We start from the raw sequence: 12962 nt of genomic DNA, 5'->3' as shown, positions 1-12962 counted from the left end.
CCTAGTTTCTGGTCCTTCCCTTCTGCATGGGGGCTTTGGGGTTAGGATCATGTTCTGAGATGAAGGCTCCTGTTGTCCACTTGGAGTGGGTTGGGGGGCTCAGGTCCACCCTCTCCAGCAGGCTCTGGTCCAGGGCCCAATAGTAGTCTGTGATGCTTTGCACCATGGGGTTCTAAGTAACTGCCCCCGGACCACTTTCTACCAAGCCTCCTTTTCCTCACAGAGTAAATCAAATAATCTCAAATAAAGTCACTGACCTACACAGTCAGTCACCTGCCTTTCCTTTGTACATGTGCTCAGGCAACAAGCTCGTGGGCAACACTGCCCCCAGAGTAGAGAGCCATCAGTCTGCTCCCTTTTGATTGCCTGCCTCTGAGCTGCTCTGCTACCCTGCTTGCAGCTTGTTCAGGTGTCATAGGTGTGGTTGGGTGAAGCTGTCTGGACCCAGAACTGCTCATTAACCCCTTGCTCTCCAGTGTGGTATTTGTACACCCCATCACAGTGGAGAATTTTTATATTTTGAATTTTAGTTTTGTTTCCGTCTGGAACAAAAAGCAAAACTATTTGAAATACCCCATGAAAGGGAATAGAGCCCTGCCTCCACATAAGTCTTCCTGGCAGGCTGCCCTAGATCCATGGACGCACCAGGCCCTCCAACAACACAGTGGAGTTGGGTAGGCGAGATGATAGGAAATGACTTCCTCCATTGTCTTGGTTCTGTCAGAATCAAACAGCGTCCACGGAATGTTTCAGTTTTGGCAAATTCTGATGAAAAAGTGTCTTGTTGGATATTTTCTGACCAGCTCTACTTGTAACTTCCTTGGCTATAAAATTATGGATTTTGCTCGCTGTTTTCTTGCTACTGTGACCTTGTTTTATCATAGAAAATTGTGTGGCATATGTGTGATGTGGCATTCAAAGTGGGTGAGTCAGCAGGAGAACATTATGGTAATGTTGAACGATAGTAAAGTAATGGAAGCTAAGTTGTTTTCTAACTTTGAGTTTGGCTCTATGCTAGTATAGCACTTTTATATAACCCCATGAGTGCCATAGTAAGATATAACTCGGTTTTTTAAATAATCTATCCTCAGAAGCCACAGTGGCCTATGTGCCTCTCTTCTGTGCATGCTCAACTTACTTTTCATATTAGTAAGTTAGTTGTAAAATCTTTTGTAAAGCATTTTCTTCTTGCCTAAAGGTACAAGAAACCAGAGGAGCGGAGTCCCTTGATAGCAGCAATGCAGCACTTCCTGCCTGTTCTGAAAGATCGTTTCATTCAGCTTCTGTCTGATCCATCTGATCAGTCTGTCCTCATCCAGAAACAGATCTTCAAAATCTTCTATGCTCTTGTTCAGGTGGAAGCAAATTTTTCTGTATTCTTGGGCAAAGGTTTAATATGAAGGTTTAAAATAAAAATAAAATATATGTATGTAGCTATACCTATCTCATAGAACTGGAAGGGACCTTGAAAGGTCATCGAGTCCAGTCCCCTGCCTTCACTAGCAGGACCAAGTACGGTCCCTGACAGTTAGTCTTTTTGTGTTCATCCCCCTCCCCCCAAATGTATTACACGCTAGGTACTAATGTACTTGAAACAACATTACCAGTTAGATTTCATTTGAGTCATTTTTCACCAATGCTCAACTATGGTGTGAGTAACAAGCTTTTGGTATGATTCTGTGTACCATAACCCCAATAATACAGATCTATTTTAGTTTAAAAGTGGGTTAATTTTTTTTTTTTGAGCCTACTATCTTTGAACTCTCTGGAACCTGCCAGTGCTACCCCTGAGTAAACGAGAATGGTTATGAGAGAACAAGGGGCATTTTCTAACACTAGAAACAACCATTTATCATACTTTTGTAGAGTGTTACTATATTGAGCTTATCTTACAAAAAGGAAACTGGATGAACATGTTGTTCAGAACATATATTCTAATATTAGAGAGGTTGGGTGGTCTTGCAATGAAATTTAAGACCAGATTTACCAATCCGTCTATCGTACTTTAAGTGAAGAAAAGAATTGTTTCTGATTCAGAAAGATAGAATAACTTAGATATTGTGAAATCATCTTTTAGCAAAATTCCAAGTAAGGCAGAATTGGAAGGAAGCAGAATGTTTTTGAGGATATAGAATAGGCTGCAAAAGATCGCTGTCTAATATCATCCAATATCGCGCTCGCTACTTTGCTCACTGCTCATAGTATATCCAAGTGTATAGCAGATGTTCAGTAAGATTTTGATGAGCATTCAAACATACATAATTCAAGCAGTTGATCAGGTTGTTTTAAATGGCTTTATACTGAACCTATTTTATGCTTTTTAAATAGTATACATTACCTCTGGAGCTGATAAACCAGCAAAACCTGACAGAATGGATAGAAATTCTAAAAACAGTTGTGGACAGAGATGTACCTGCTGTAAGTACTATTTTTTTTTTTTTTTTAATGTGTGTATTTCTCTTTGGGCTTGCAAATTGGCTTCTGAATTCAATTTCCTGTATTTAAAAGTTGATTAAAAATGTTAACAGTATTGTTTTCTTTATTCTTTCTACAAGATGTCTTCTAAATGTGTGGCAGGACAAATAAGATATTGTAAGGTTAATATGGTGGTTTAAACAGAGACTAAATGGAGAAAGTTTAAAATATTACCTCTTCTTTATAAACAAAACAAAAACTTGCAAATTGTATTGTAACTCATGTTGGCTTTTTACAAAGGAAAGTTGTATTTGAACAGTTATACATTACCTTTTTATTGTGGGCATTCTTTTTTTAACTCATATTTTTATATCTGATATTTCTGTAGAGCTGGAAGAGTATTAGCTGTACAAGCAGTGCTAAAAGAGAAGCAAATTTTTTTTTTTAGATTGGACATTTCAGCAATATTCAACAAATTTAATCTTTCTTCCTAAAGGAAACTCTTCAAGTTGATGAAGATGATAGACCAGAATTGCCTTGGTGGAAATCCAAGAAATGGGCTTTGCACATCTTGGCTAGACTTTTTGAGAGGTAGCTGTTCTTCCCATGCCGTCAAATTGAAAAAACCTAACTTCTAATATGAAATTCAGCAAAATATTTCTGCATACTTGAATTTTTCACTTTTAATTCTAGGTATGGAAGCCCTGGTAATGTTTCCAAGGAGTACAATGAATTTGCTGAAGTGTTCCTGAAGGCATTTGCTGTTGGTGTCCAACAGGTAAGAAATGCTTGAACCTGGGGTATTAGAGTAAATGTGACATTTAAAAATAATTTCTTCCTTCCCTCATCTTTTTGAAGGATATGGCTCCTTTCAAAATATTTTGCATTAACCTGATGCTATCAGGGACTATGCAGGAAATACTTATGCTTAGTTATCAACTGAAACAATCCAGTGTTCACTTCTTAAGAAATATTGTTTGTTGCTTGTGTAATCTGTTGAAGTACACTATTGGTATGTCTATACCGCAGTTAGGCCTGTAACAGTGATTTGGGCTTAGGCTAAAGGGATGTTTAATTTTAGTGAAGATGTTCAGGTTCAGGCTCTGGGATCCTCCCAGCTGACAGAGTCCTAGAGCCTGGGCTCCCAGGATTGAGCAGGTGCACTGGATTTATGGCTTATTACAACAATATGTAACCCATTAACACCCTCTGCAGAGGTGTTAGCGGTCCATAACCTTCAATGGTCCCGTACAGTATGTGTTAACTATTTATGCTAAACAGGCTGTTGTACCTTGCTTATTGCTATGATCCAGCAAGTACCTTTCCCAGAACTGAAAAAGAGCTCTGCGTGGCTCAAAATGAGTCCCACATCAACAAAGGTTGGTCCTATAAAAGATATTACCTCACCCACCTTGTCTCTCAATATTCAGTGCAGTTTAGAAAGGCAAGCTTTAATTCTCTCTCTACAGTGGATTTGGCAGTAACTCCTTTTAGAGGTGCTAATAAGTTGTCTGAAGGTGAATAGGACTTAAGGAGTCAAGTACCAAGATTGTCCACTCTAAGAAGGAGTTATGAAGCCTGAGATAATTTTAGTCTGGGCAAATGATTGCATGGAAAAATGTCTTCAAAAATTACAAATTGATACTGCTTGATAGAGAAGATTTTTCAGGTGTACTTCTTAGACTTGCCTCTTAGACAGTTTGTTCTCTGTCTGTTATCATGTTATCCAGGAGACAGCTGTGGTTCAAGACAGGGAAATTCTTGAGGGGCAGGATTTTTGAACCCATAAAAACTTCTCCTGTCTCAACAACATGAAGTTACATAGAAACAGGGAGTTATTTTGATCAGATTTTCGGGAAGGACACAAATTTTGGAAGATGGTGCATGCGTGCACGTGTGTGTTTGTGTGTGTGTGTGTGTGTGTATATACATAAAAATAGTAAAGTCCAGAATATACTATTCCAACAGACTGTTTGCAAAAATCAAACCCAACACATGACACGGAGTCCACGCTATTCAAAACTCTGACTTTTTGCGCAGCAGTGGAAGTCAGCCTAAGGCATGTGCGCAAGGGAATTGATCCCTCAACTACACATTGGAAACAATTCTTAAAACATTTATTTAATTGCAAAATCAAGAGACCTTCTGAAACACAAGAAAATAAAAAGCAATTTCTGACACTTGTGGACAGGCTCACAAGTTCCACTGACACTGTCATGAATTTTCTGATTTTATCAAAGAGAAATGGGAAGTAAATATGCACTGTGGGTTTACAAATTGTTAAAGTGCAGATTTGGCAGAAACTCATTGAAGGTGTTATTGGTGACTGTAGGCCTGCTCCTCCTCCTTCCCTCTGTTTGGGTAACAAAATATCAGTGATTGCCAATATGAGGCTCTCGGTCATATCTCCATGAGTTTTCAGAAGGGTCCTAATTACTACTTGAAAGGAGTGGAGTACATGTCTGCCCCTCTGTTCACTATCTCCTGATGGGTTTCCCAGAAGAAAGAAGGCATCTCACAAAACAAATGATAAATGGGAAGAGTCATTTAGCTCTGGATGTGATCTTAGACCCAGGATTTTATTTGAATAGTAACTGAAGGTTATCAACCACTGAATTTTTGGACACCTCATGTCATTCTGACTGTTTGGTGAAGCTATTCGTTGTACTAGTTTCATGCAGAAATAAAGTTTCTGCACTCTTCTGCTAAACAGCTTAAACAACACAGTGAATGTACAGCAAGTGGTAAGAGGTCATCGTACCACCAGGATGATGGGCAACAAAATATAACTTCTTTCAGAAAATGCTGAACTGGGAAGAATTGAAAGAGTTCACTTACCTGGGAAGTACACTCCAGAACCCAGATAGCACAGGACAAGTGGTCTAATGAGTTTTATCAGCTGGCTGCTGCGGAGACCAATTTGATTAGCTTTGGAGAGTATGATAGGTAATGTCAAAAGCAAACAGGTTTTTAATAATAGCATTGGTGTCATTTGAGCTGTCGAGATGGAACAATCTGTATTCAAATGGGCAGAGCAGAACAAAACCTTTATCCCACCACACTTGGTATCAAAGAACAAATGAACACCAGAGCCAACTGATAATGTTATGCTGAAATAGAGTGTGGAAGTGGAGCTCCTGTAACAAGGAAATTCAGGAACTTGGTTATAGATGTTGACATCCCAGAAAAAGAAGACAAATAATCTTTTTCAGAAGTAGCTCTGGATGAACTTTCTTAAACCTGGCCAAAAAAGCCGTTTATACACACCATTATGCCCATTCCCACTTCTAACAAAATTAATCTAGAACATTTGGAGGGACAGAATCAATAACTTGGAATTATCTTCACTGTCTGTCTGAGACACCTGTGAATCTTGGACTTCACAAAAACAGACAGCTTTGCTGATAAATTAGGGGTGAGTCCTATGATAATACTCAAATAAGTATTACTTACTGTTAATAGGGTGAGGAAAGAAGTGATCGAGAGTATTTGCACCATATTCTGGCTGCTAGAAAATCCTTCACAGCTTATTGTTTTTTATTGTTCAAATTCAAACGTTGAGGGAATAACAAAGGAATTACTAATAAGATGTGAAACTAAATCATATCCAAGAATTGTACCAGATGGCCTTTCCCTCAATTTAAAAAAAATAAACCACTCTTGGAGTCCAGGTTTTAGCTATTGCTCATTTGATAAGAGCACCCAGGGACAGCTGATTTCTTATCTATATGTAGCAGCTTCATGGAATCCTCAGAGATATTTATCCAATACAGAATTTAAACCGGTTTAACATGAAATCATCTTATATTCTAATCATTGCAGCCATATCTTTATGCATATATGTGCCTATGCATAGCACACAGTATAATTATGATGGAATTCCAATTTTGATTTTATTCCACTATTTCGGTTGCTGGTAATTTAAATTTAATTTGAACAAAAAATGTGCACACTTGATCTCGGACCGAAGGTGAAGTTTTGTGGAGAGTTTGAGTAAAATGTATTCAGCTGCTTCTGAAGTCTGCATGTGTGTTTGAATTATGTGGTTTATTTTAAAAACCTTTTCTCCATATGTTGTGTACTCATAACTCAAATGGCTGAATTGACTTCTTATTCCTTAGATTTAAATATCTACAAAACAAACCACAAGTTAAAATCAAGTGTAAAGAAATTGTGATTCAGTAGTTTAAGTATTTAAAGTGGGAAACTTTATATGTTTAGTACTTGATAAGGTTTTTTTTGATCAATTTAAATTTTTGAAAAAGCTGTGTATGAGGGTCCTTAGTTAGACATGACATAATTTAGTAGCCAGATAAAGGAACTTACTAGCAGTACTGATAACCTTTAAGGAAATTCAATGTAAAACTGTATAATTAGTGCATCACTAACACTTAAAAAAAAAAAATAGCTCTCTGAATCAGGAAATGCAGAAGGTTGAAACTCCAATTTTAACACTGGTCCCTTATGCTTTGCCTTCTATAGTATGGCCTCTTGACATCTAGTCATTGTCAAATACAATATAGAATACAAACTGGAATTTCTGATACAACTTTACATGCAGGAAATAACATTATAGGATATGCACTCTTGACTTGGCTTATATCTCAACAATTTATTTACGTTGTTTAGTCTTAGTTGTGCTCAAAGTCTGTAGCTTGAAATATATTTTAGAATACTACACAGGTAGGCTCCCATGGTCAAAGTCATTCTATTTCACATTCATAGGTTAAATATCACTAAGCATAAAATATTATCTTTAACTATTGAAGTGATTTCCTCCTCCTCCCCTAAACTTGGCTTGTTTTGTAGCTTTTACATTAGGCCTTAAAAATTAAGCCAATTCTGAATGTATTGTAACTTACTTTGTATATATAAGGCTGTATAAGACATTCCAGCTCTGTATTGTTTGTTAGATTATTTAGTAGAAAGACCATATTTTAAGGCATAATAACAGAGCTTAGAGAAACTGATTCTTAAATACTTCATTTCTCAGTCTTGATGCAGAAATGTTAGGTTTTTTTTTTCCTGGAATATTTTTGTAACCTCAGTGTAGTCATCTTAATGACTATAACTTTTTCAACAAACATTTAAGTTATAACAATTGAATTTCAACACTTTTCAAGAAAATGATGTTGTGGACAGACCAAAGTTGCATCCGTAAAACAAACTTCATCTTCTGTGAGTCTCAAGACTCAATTTCATATCCTATTTCTCTTCATTTAGCTTACTAGAGGGTAAGGAGCAATTCTGATACAAATGAGGATTGCTTTTCTGACATCCCATGTATGCTATTATAAACCTAGAGCATTTAAAGTCTTTGTGCTACGCCACTCTACTGTCTAAGGCAATATATAAGCCATCTATAGAGCGATAGGTAAAATCCTGCATCTCCAAGGTCTGCGAAGATAACGAATGGGCTTTCAAACACCTTAATAGATCAGAGCCCAGTTAATTTCAGTGAAGGCTAATACGTAGGCAAAAATCATGAAACAATTCATAAAGCAGTGATGTCCATGGTGGATATGTGGCTAGATCCCTAGTTAAACTCCTGTGACGGTCTACGGCAACTTTGTAATCTCGTATATAGATTTTTAAAAAACTGAATTATTTCTCAAAATATTTGGATCTCAACTTCATCAATATTTCACTGCTGGTAAGATCTCGGAGGATTGGTAGATGTGAATGACATTTTCCCAGTGGATACTTTCTTTTAATCAGTTTACGCCATTTTCAGTCTTAGCGGAGACAAAAGATCAAATAAGCAGAGACTGAACTTGACCTCTCCCTTTAGTCCCACCAGTTGCTTCTTTTAGAACAATTATGATATTACAGGGTTGGCTGAGTTGCAAGGAAATTTTGCAGGATGTTGGCCCCCAGGCTCTTCCAATCACTTGGAGATTAAATACCAATCATTAATGCAATGGATCCAAGTTCTGGCTTGCAGTTAGCCCCTGGCTTGACAATTTAAATTGCTAGACTTATCTGGAGGAGCTCCATCCCTTTAGAAGAGTAGGACCAGAAGGCACAGGAGAAAGAAAACTGAGCCAGCCCTCCTTTACCCTCTCTGTTGGATGTTGTGTTTTGAATGAAGAGTTTTATTATACCTATGTATATTCTATGGGGTGACTGAGACGCCTCCATAATGCCATACTAAATTCAAACACAAAGCAACAAACAGCTGGAGGGCACCAGCCAAAGAGGGCAAGCAGTTTGGCAGGCCAAGCAATGCAGCAGATGGGTCGCAAAAAGAATTGCAAGATGAAATGTCAGTGGTGCTTATTAACTTCCTTATCAGAGGGGAGAAAGGGCCCATCATCCTGTGCTGGGTGGTAGGTAGAGTTAGCATGAGTCACTGTTACCCAAACAATTCTGAGGCCCATCTTCTCTCCTTTCCCAGGAGGCATTTGCTGATAGTGGAGTATAGAGAACTTGCACTACTACTGCATGAGACATACTTGTTTGGTTAAATAGAGGACTTCAATCTCCAGGGCTGTTAATCCACCATCTCTCATGAACACTAAATATTACTTGAGCAAATTAACTAAACTTATGTTGGAGAATTGAACGTGCCACAGACCAGAGGAACCCACCACATGTTAACTCAGACTAGTCAACACTATTTTAATGTAGTAAAAATCTGTTTACATTTGCAAGCCTATGAGGGGCTTTGTGCGGGCGGTCCTGCAGATTAAATGGCTTCTTGATTGCTGGCAAAATACGCAGATTTCTATAAGCTATTAATGAGACTTGATTTTTCACAGGTGTTGCTGAAGGTGCTGTATCAGTACAAGGAAAAGCAGTACCTGGCTCCTAGAGTTCTTCAGCAAACACTGAACTACATCAATCAAGGAGTGTCACATGCTGTGACCTGGAAGAATCTGAAGCCCCATATTCAAGTAAAACATTTTCTGGGAATAGTCTCTAAATGACCAAATTACTATGTATAAATCAGTTTGTTTATAAACTCTCTGTGCCTACTAGAACTTAAGATGTATGAGTTTGTATTATAAATTGTTTATTGAGAGTTCAGATCTGCTCTGGAGAAGCACATCTTGTTACATTAGCATAGTTGAAATATTCATTTTCTCTGGATGAAACAAAAACATTTGCAATATTTAGGCCCCAGTTCTGCAAAGACTTCTACTTGAGGCTTGTGAGTAGTCCCATTAATTTCAAGCATGTCTCTTTGCAGGATTGCAGCACCACTAAAGGCTAAAACCCAGATTGGTTGATGCTCCTTATTGTGGACTGGGATGCTCTTTTAAAATGTAAAACATAGAATACATTTTTATTAGTATCATAATGACTTAATACAATGGTGTGAACTGAGACATCCAAATGGAAACTAAATAAGCCCTTACAATATAAATAAGATCCCAAAACAATCATGTAGTTTCATCAGCAGCCCTTTAGCACACTGAGCCCATAGTTAAACTGTTGTATTTCTTGATCAAGAATTGTACATATAATGTAACACCGCACAAATTCAGAGTTAATGTCAGCAACAAAATTTATGCCACTTCACTAGCTTAATACTCCATTGCCCAAAGCAAACACAATAGCTTGCATTGCATTGCAGGTCGTCCTTTAATTTGAAGCAATTGGCTTTTCTCTGTTATGACAATGTAATTTTAAAAGGTTTCCATCCCATATCTAAAATTGATGTAAGAGAAAAATTTAAATTGTTTTAAAGAGAAGAGAGCAAACGATGATTGATTTAATAGGTTAAATCCTTTTTCTTTGTCACTCATTAATTGCAGGGAATTATCCAAGATGTTATATTTCCATTGATGTGCTATACAGATGCTGATGAGGAGTTGTGGCAAGAAGACCCATATGAATACATACGTATGAAATTTGGTGAGAATTTTAATATTTACATACACATTAAAAAAAAATAATGCCAAACAAAGCCAGTATTTTTAAAAGCGCATTGTGAAAATAAAGATGACTAGATATTTTTTTAAGTGCTGTGCATTTTTCTTAAGTGAGGTAATAGATCAGTGCTTGTCAACATGGCTCCAGATACCTTAAATTCAGCTATCTTGGTTCTCAGTGTAGGTGACCAAAGTGTGTGTGTGTGTGAGAGAGAGAGAGAGAGAGAGAACTCAAGATGTTTTATATGGCAGTGCAATAACTGTTTCATAGCTGTGAAAGAGCTAACTTTTCAAATTGCTGTTTTTTGTTTTTCTTTAAAAATGCATTTAAACTTAATCGTTAAAATCATGCATGGCTTACATGCAGTAGCTACTTTTCAGATGCTGATCTTTACCATGTTCCAAAATTTCTCATTACAAGGTCAAGTAATTCAAACTAAGGCATAAATTCAGGATAGATATATCTATATAGAGACTAAAGTAGCCATGGAAGTTTTGGATGTTCTGTTCATTTTTATGTTCATTTCCATTGGCTCTTCATTGTGTCTTTTGAAGTGTTCCAAAAGTCTTTATAGCCTGTTCAAGTGGGGTGTGAAAGTGAAGGAATTGGACCTTCCTGAAGGTACACTTAAGGCTTTAAGCTGCTTAGGATCCCGATGGGATATTCTTTGCCTGAAGGGGCTAAACCCCAAAATGCAAACCATAAGGGTGTTGACAAGGGTTCTAAAAGCCTCTGAAGAAGGTTGAACAAGAAGAGAATTAAAGATCTAGTTTTTTTTCAACTTGCCCAGTTTTGCCTACTTATTACAACTAAAAAATATTTTCCCAGTGTAATTAGTGTGATAGACCTTGTGCAGATATAAAAGAAGGTCCTGGCCCCGGGAATCTTATAATCAGACATTTGTCATAATGCTAACAAAAGGGTGGAATGTTTCTGTGCCAGAAAACTCAAGACATGTCTTGTCTTGTCATTTCATAGTTTAATTTTTCTTATGAGATCTGCATTGAAATGCTTGTAATATCAAGGCACAGCTGGGTGACATATCTGAATACTGTTGCTCTTATTTTACATTAGATCTAATTTATTTTAACATTGTGAACTGTATTCAAGGATAAAAATTTATAGCCTATGAAATTTATTTAATAGATGTGTTTGAAGACTTCATTTCTCCTACAACTGCTGCTCAGACATTGTTGTTTACAGCATGTAGTAAAAGAAAAGAGGTAAGCGATTTAAGGATTAGCTTTGGACTAAACAAACCAAATAGTCTTATTTGATATTTTCTGTGCAACTTGCTGAGATATTTGAAACAAAAGATAAGAATCTATTATTAAGGTAGTTGTAAATCTTCTTGCTTAATACATAGGAACTATAATGTTCATAATAATCCCATTATTTTCTAGAAGGTTTTTTTTTGTACTCACCTGTTGGTATGAGTTTACTCCTTGAGGCTGGATAGCCATATTTGCTAATGCACCCAGGAGTTATAAAATCAGCATGGTGTTTTAGCGATGGCATGAAGCACTGCCTAAACCCAGTCTTCGTTAAAATATATTCCATTTTTTCTTCAAATGTGAGCATTTTAGAGAACTGACAGTAGTACTTTAGAAGACTGGCTGAAGTATTTTTACTAACACAAAGCCCTTATCAAACTAGGTCCTGCAGAAGACTATGGGCTTTTGTTATCAGATCCTCACAGAGCCAAATGCTGATCCTCGTAAGAAAGATGGTGCTCTACATATGATTGGTTCTTTGGCTGAAATTCTCCTAAAAGTAAGTGTACTGATTTCTAGTGGGTCTTTTGGTTCTGTTTCCTTCTCCTTTTCTACCCATCCCCTCCACACCTAACCCAGTATTTAGAATAATTGAGATTAGCTCCCTGAATTTGAAAGTTTTGGTTTAGATGTCATGATACAACTCTTCTATGGTGGAGCTTAATTATTTTTCTCCTGTACAGTTGCAGACTTCATTATACAAATCTTGCTCTTCCATCTCTTGCAAGAAGCTAGACTTCAAAAACGTGCACATATAGTTCTGATGTGTTGACAACAAAGGAATGTGGATAACTGAAAGTTGATTTTCTGACAACGTTCATTATAAATTTTTTATTTTAGTTTCTTGGAACTGCCATGCTGCCTTTTGATAAACAGTAAATTGCTACATAGGTTCTTCAGTTCCATTTGATAATGAAATTCCTGGTTGTTCATATCAGAAAATTTATTTGATCAGAGAGAGCCTGCTGATTTAGGTATTTCATTTTCTTGTAGAAAACTAGTTGTGTAGCAGGTTTAGCAACCTTCTTTGCTTACGCTAACAGAGGATGACTTGGAAGAAGCTGATTTCTCTTAAGATGGATCAGTTACAACCACATTTTGAGGTGGTTGCCCTTTCTTCCTTGTCATAAGTAGTTTGTCTTTGGTTAAAATAGAGAGAGAAACTTGCAAAATAGAGAAGCCTTAGTTATCCAAAGATAAGAGATAATTAAAAAAAAATTTTTTTTGCACCATAAAGCATTGGTTTTAATCAGTCTTGAACATATAGAATCCTCGTAGTTTGTTGGTTGTGATAGTGAATAGATAGGCTATCTGTCACTTTGTGGCATGGTTTTCTTTTTTGGTATGTTAAGACATCACACTGTCTGTTTATTTACACTTTTATGTATAAAATAA

At 36.9% G+C, this 12962-nt stretch overlaps 1 protein-coding gene across 1 annotated transcript in view; it reads left to right on the top strand.

The window, feature by feature from the left end:
* IPO7 (importin 7) overlaps positions 1 to 12962 on the top strand; it is a 50409-nt gene that overhangs the window by 20053 nt on the left and 17394 nt on the right. Inside the window, exons 5-12 of the mRNA XM_030560400.1 lie at positions 1199 to 1355; positions 2329 to 2418; positions 2912 to 3006; positions 3109 to 3193; positions 9177 to 9311; positions 10176 to 10275; positions 11440 to 11516; positions 11950 to 12066. Coding sequence (XP_030416260.1) covers positions 1199 to 1355; positions 2329 to 2418; positions 2912 to 3006; positions 3109 to 3193; positions 9177 to 9311; positions 10176 to 10275; positions 11440 to 11516; positions 11950 to 12066 — 856 coding nt within the window. The remainder of the gene's footprint in view (positions 1 to 1198; positions 1356 to 2328; positions 2419 to 2911; positions 3007 to 3108; positions 3194 to 9176; positions 9312 to 10175; positions 10276 to 11439; positions 11517 to 11949; positions 12067 to 12962) is intronic.

Source organism: Gopherus evgoodei, chromosome 4 (assembly GCF_007399415.2).
Source record: "Gopherus evgoodei ecotype Sinaloan lineage chromosome 4, rGopEvg1_v1.p, whole genome shotgun sequence".
NCBI classification, from domain to species: domain Eukaryota; kingdom Metazoa; phylum Chordata; order Testudines; family Testudinidae; genus Gopherus; species Gopherus evgoodei.
Note: the sequence above shows the minus strand (reverse complement) of the source record. Positions and strands in the feature narration are given on the sequence as shown.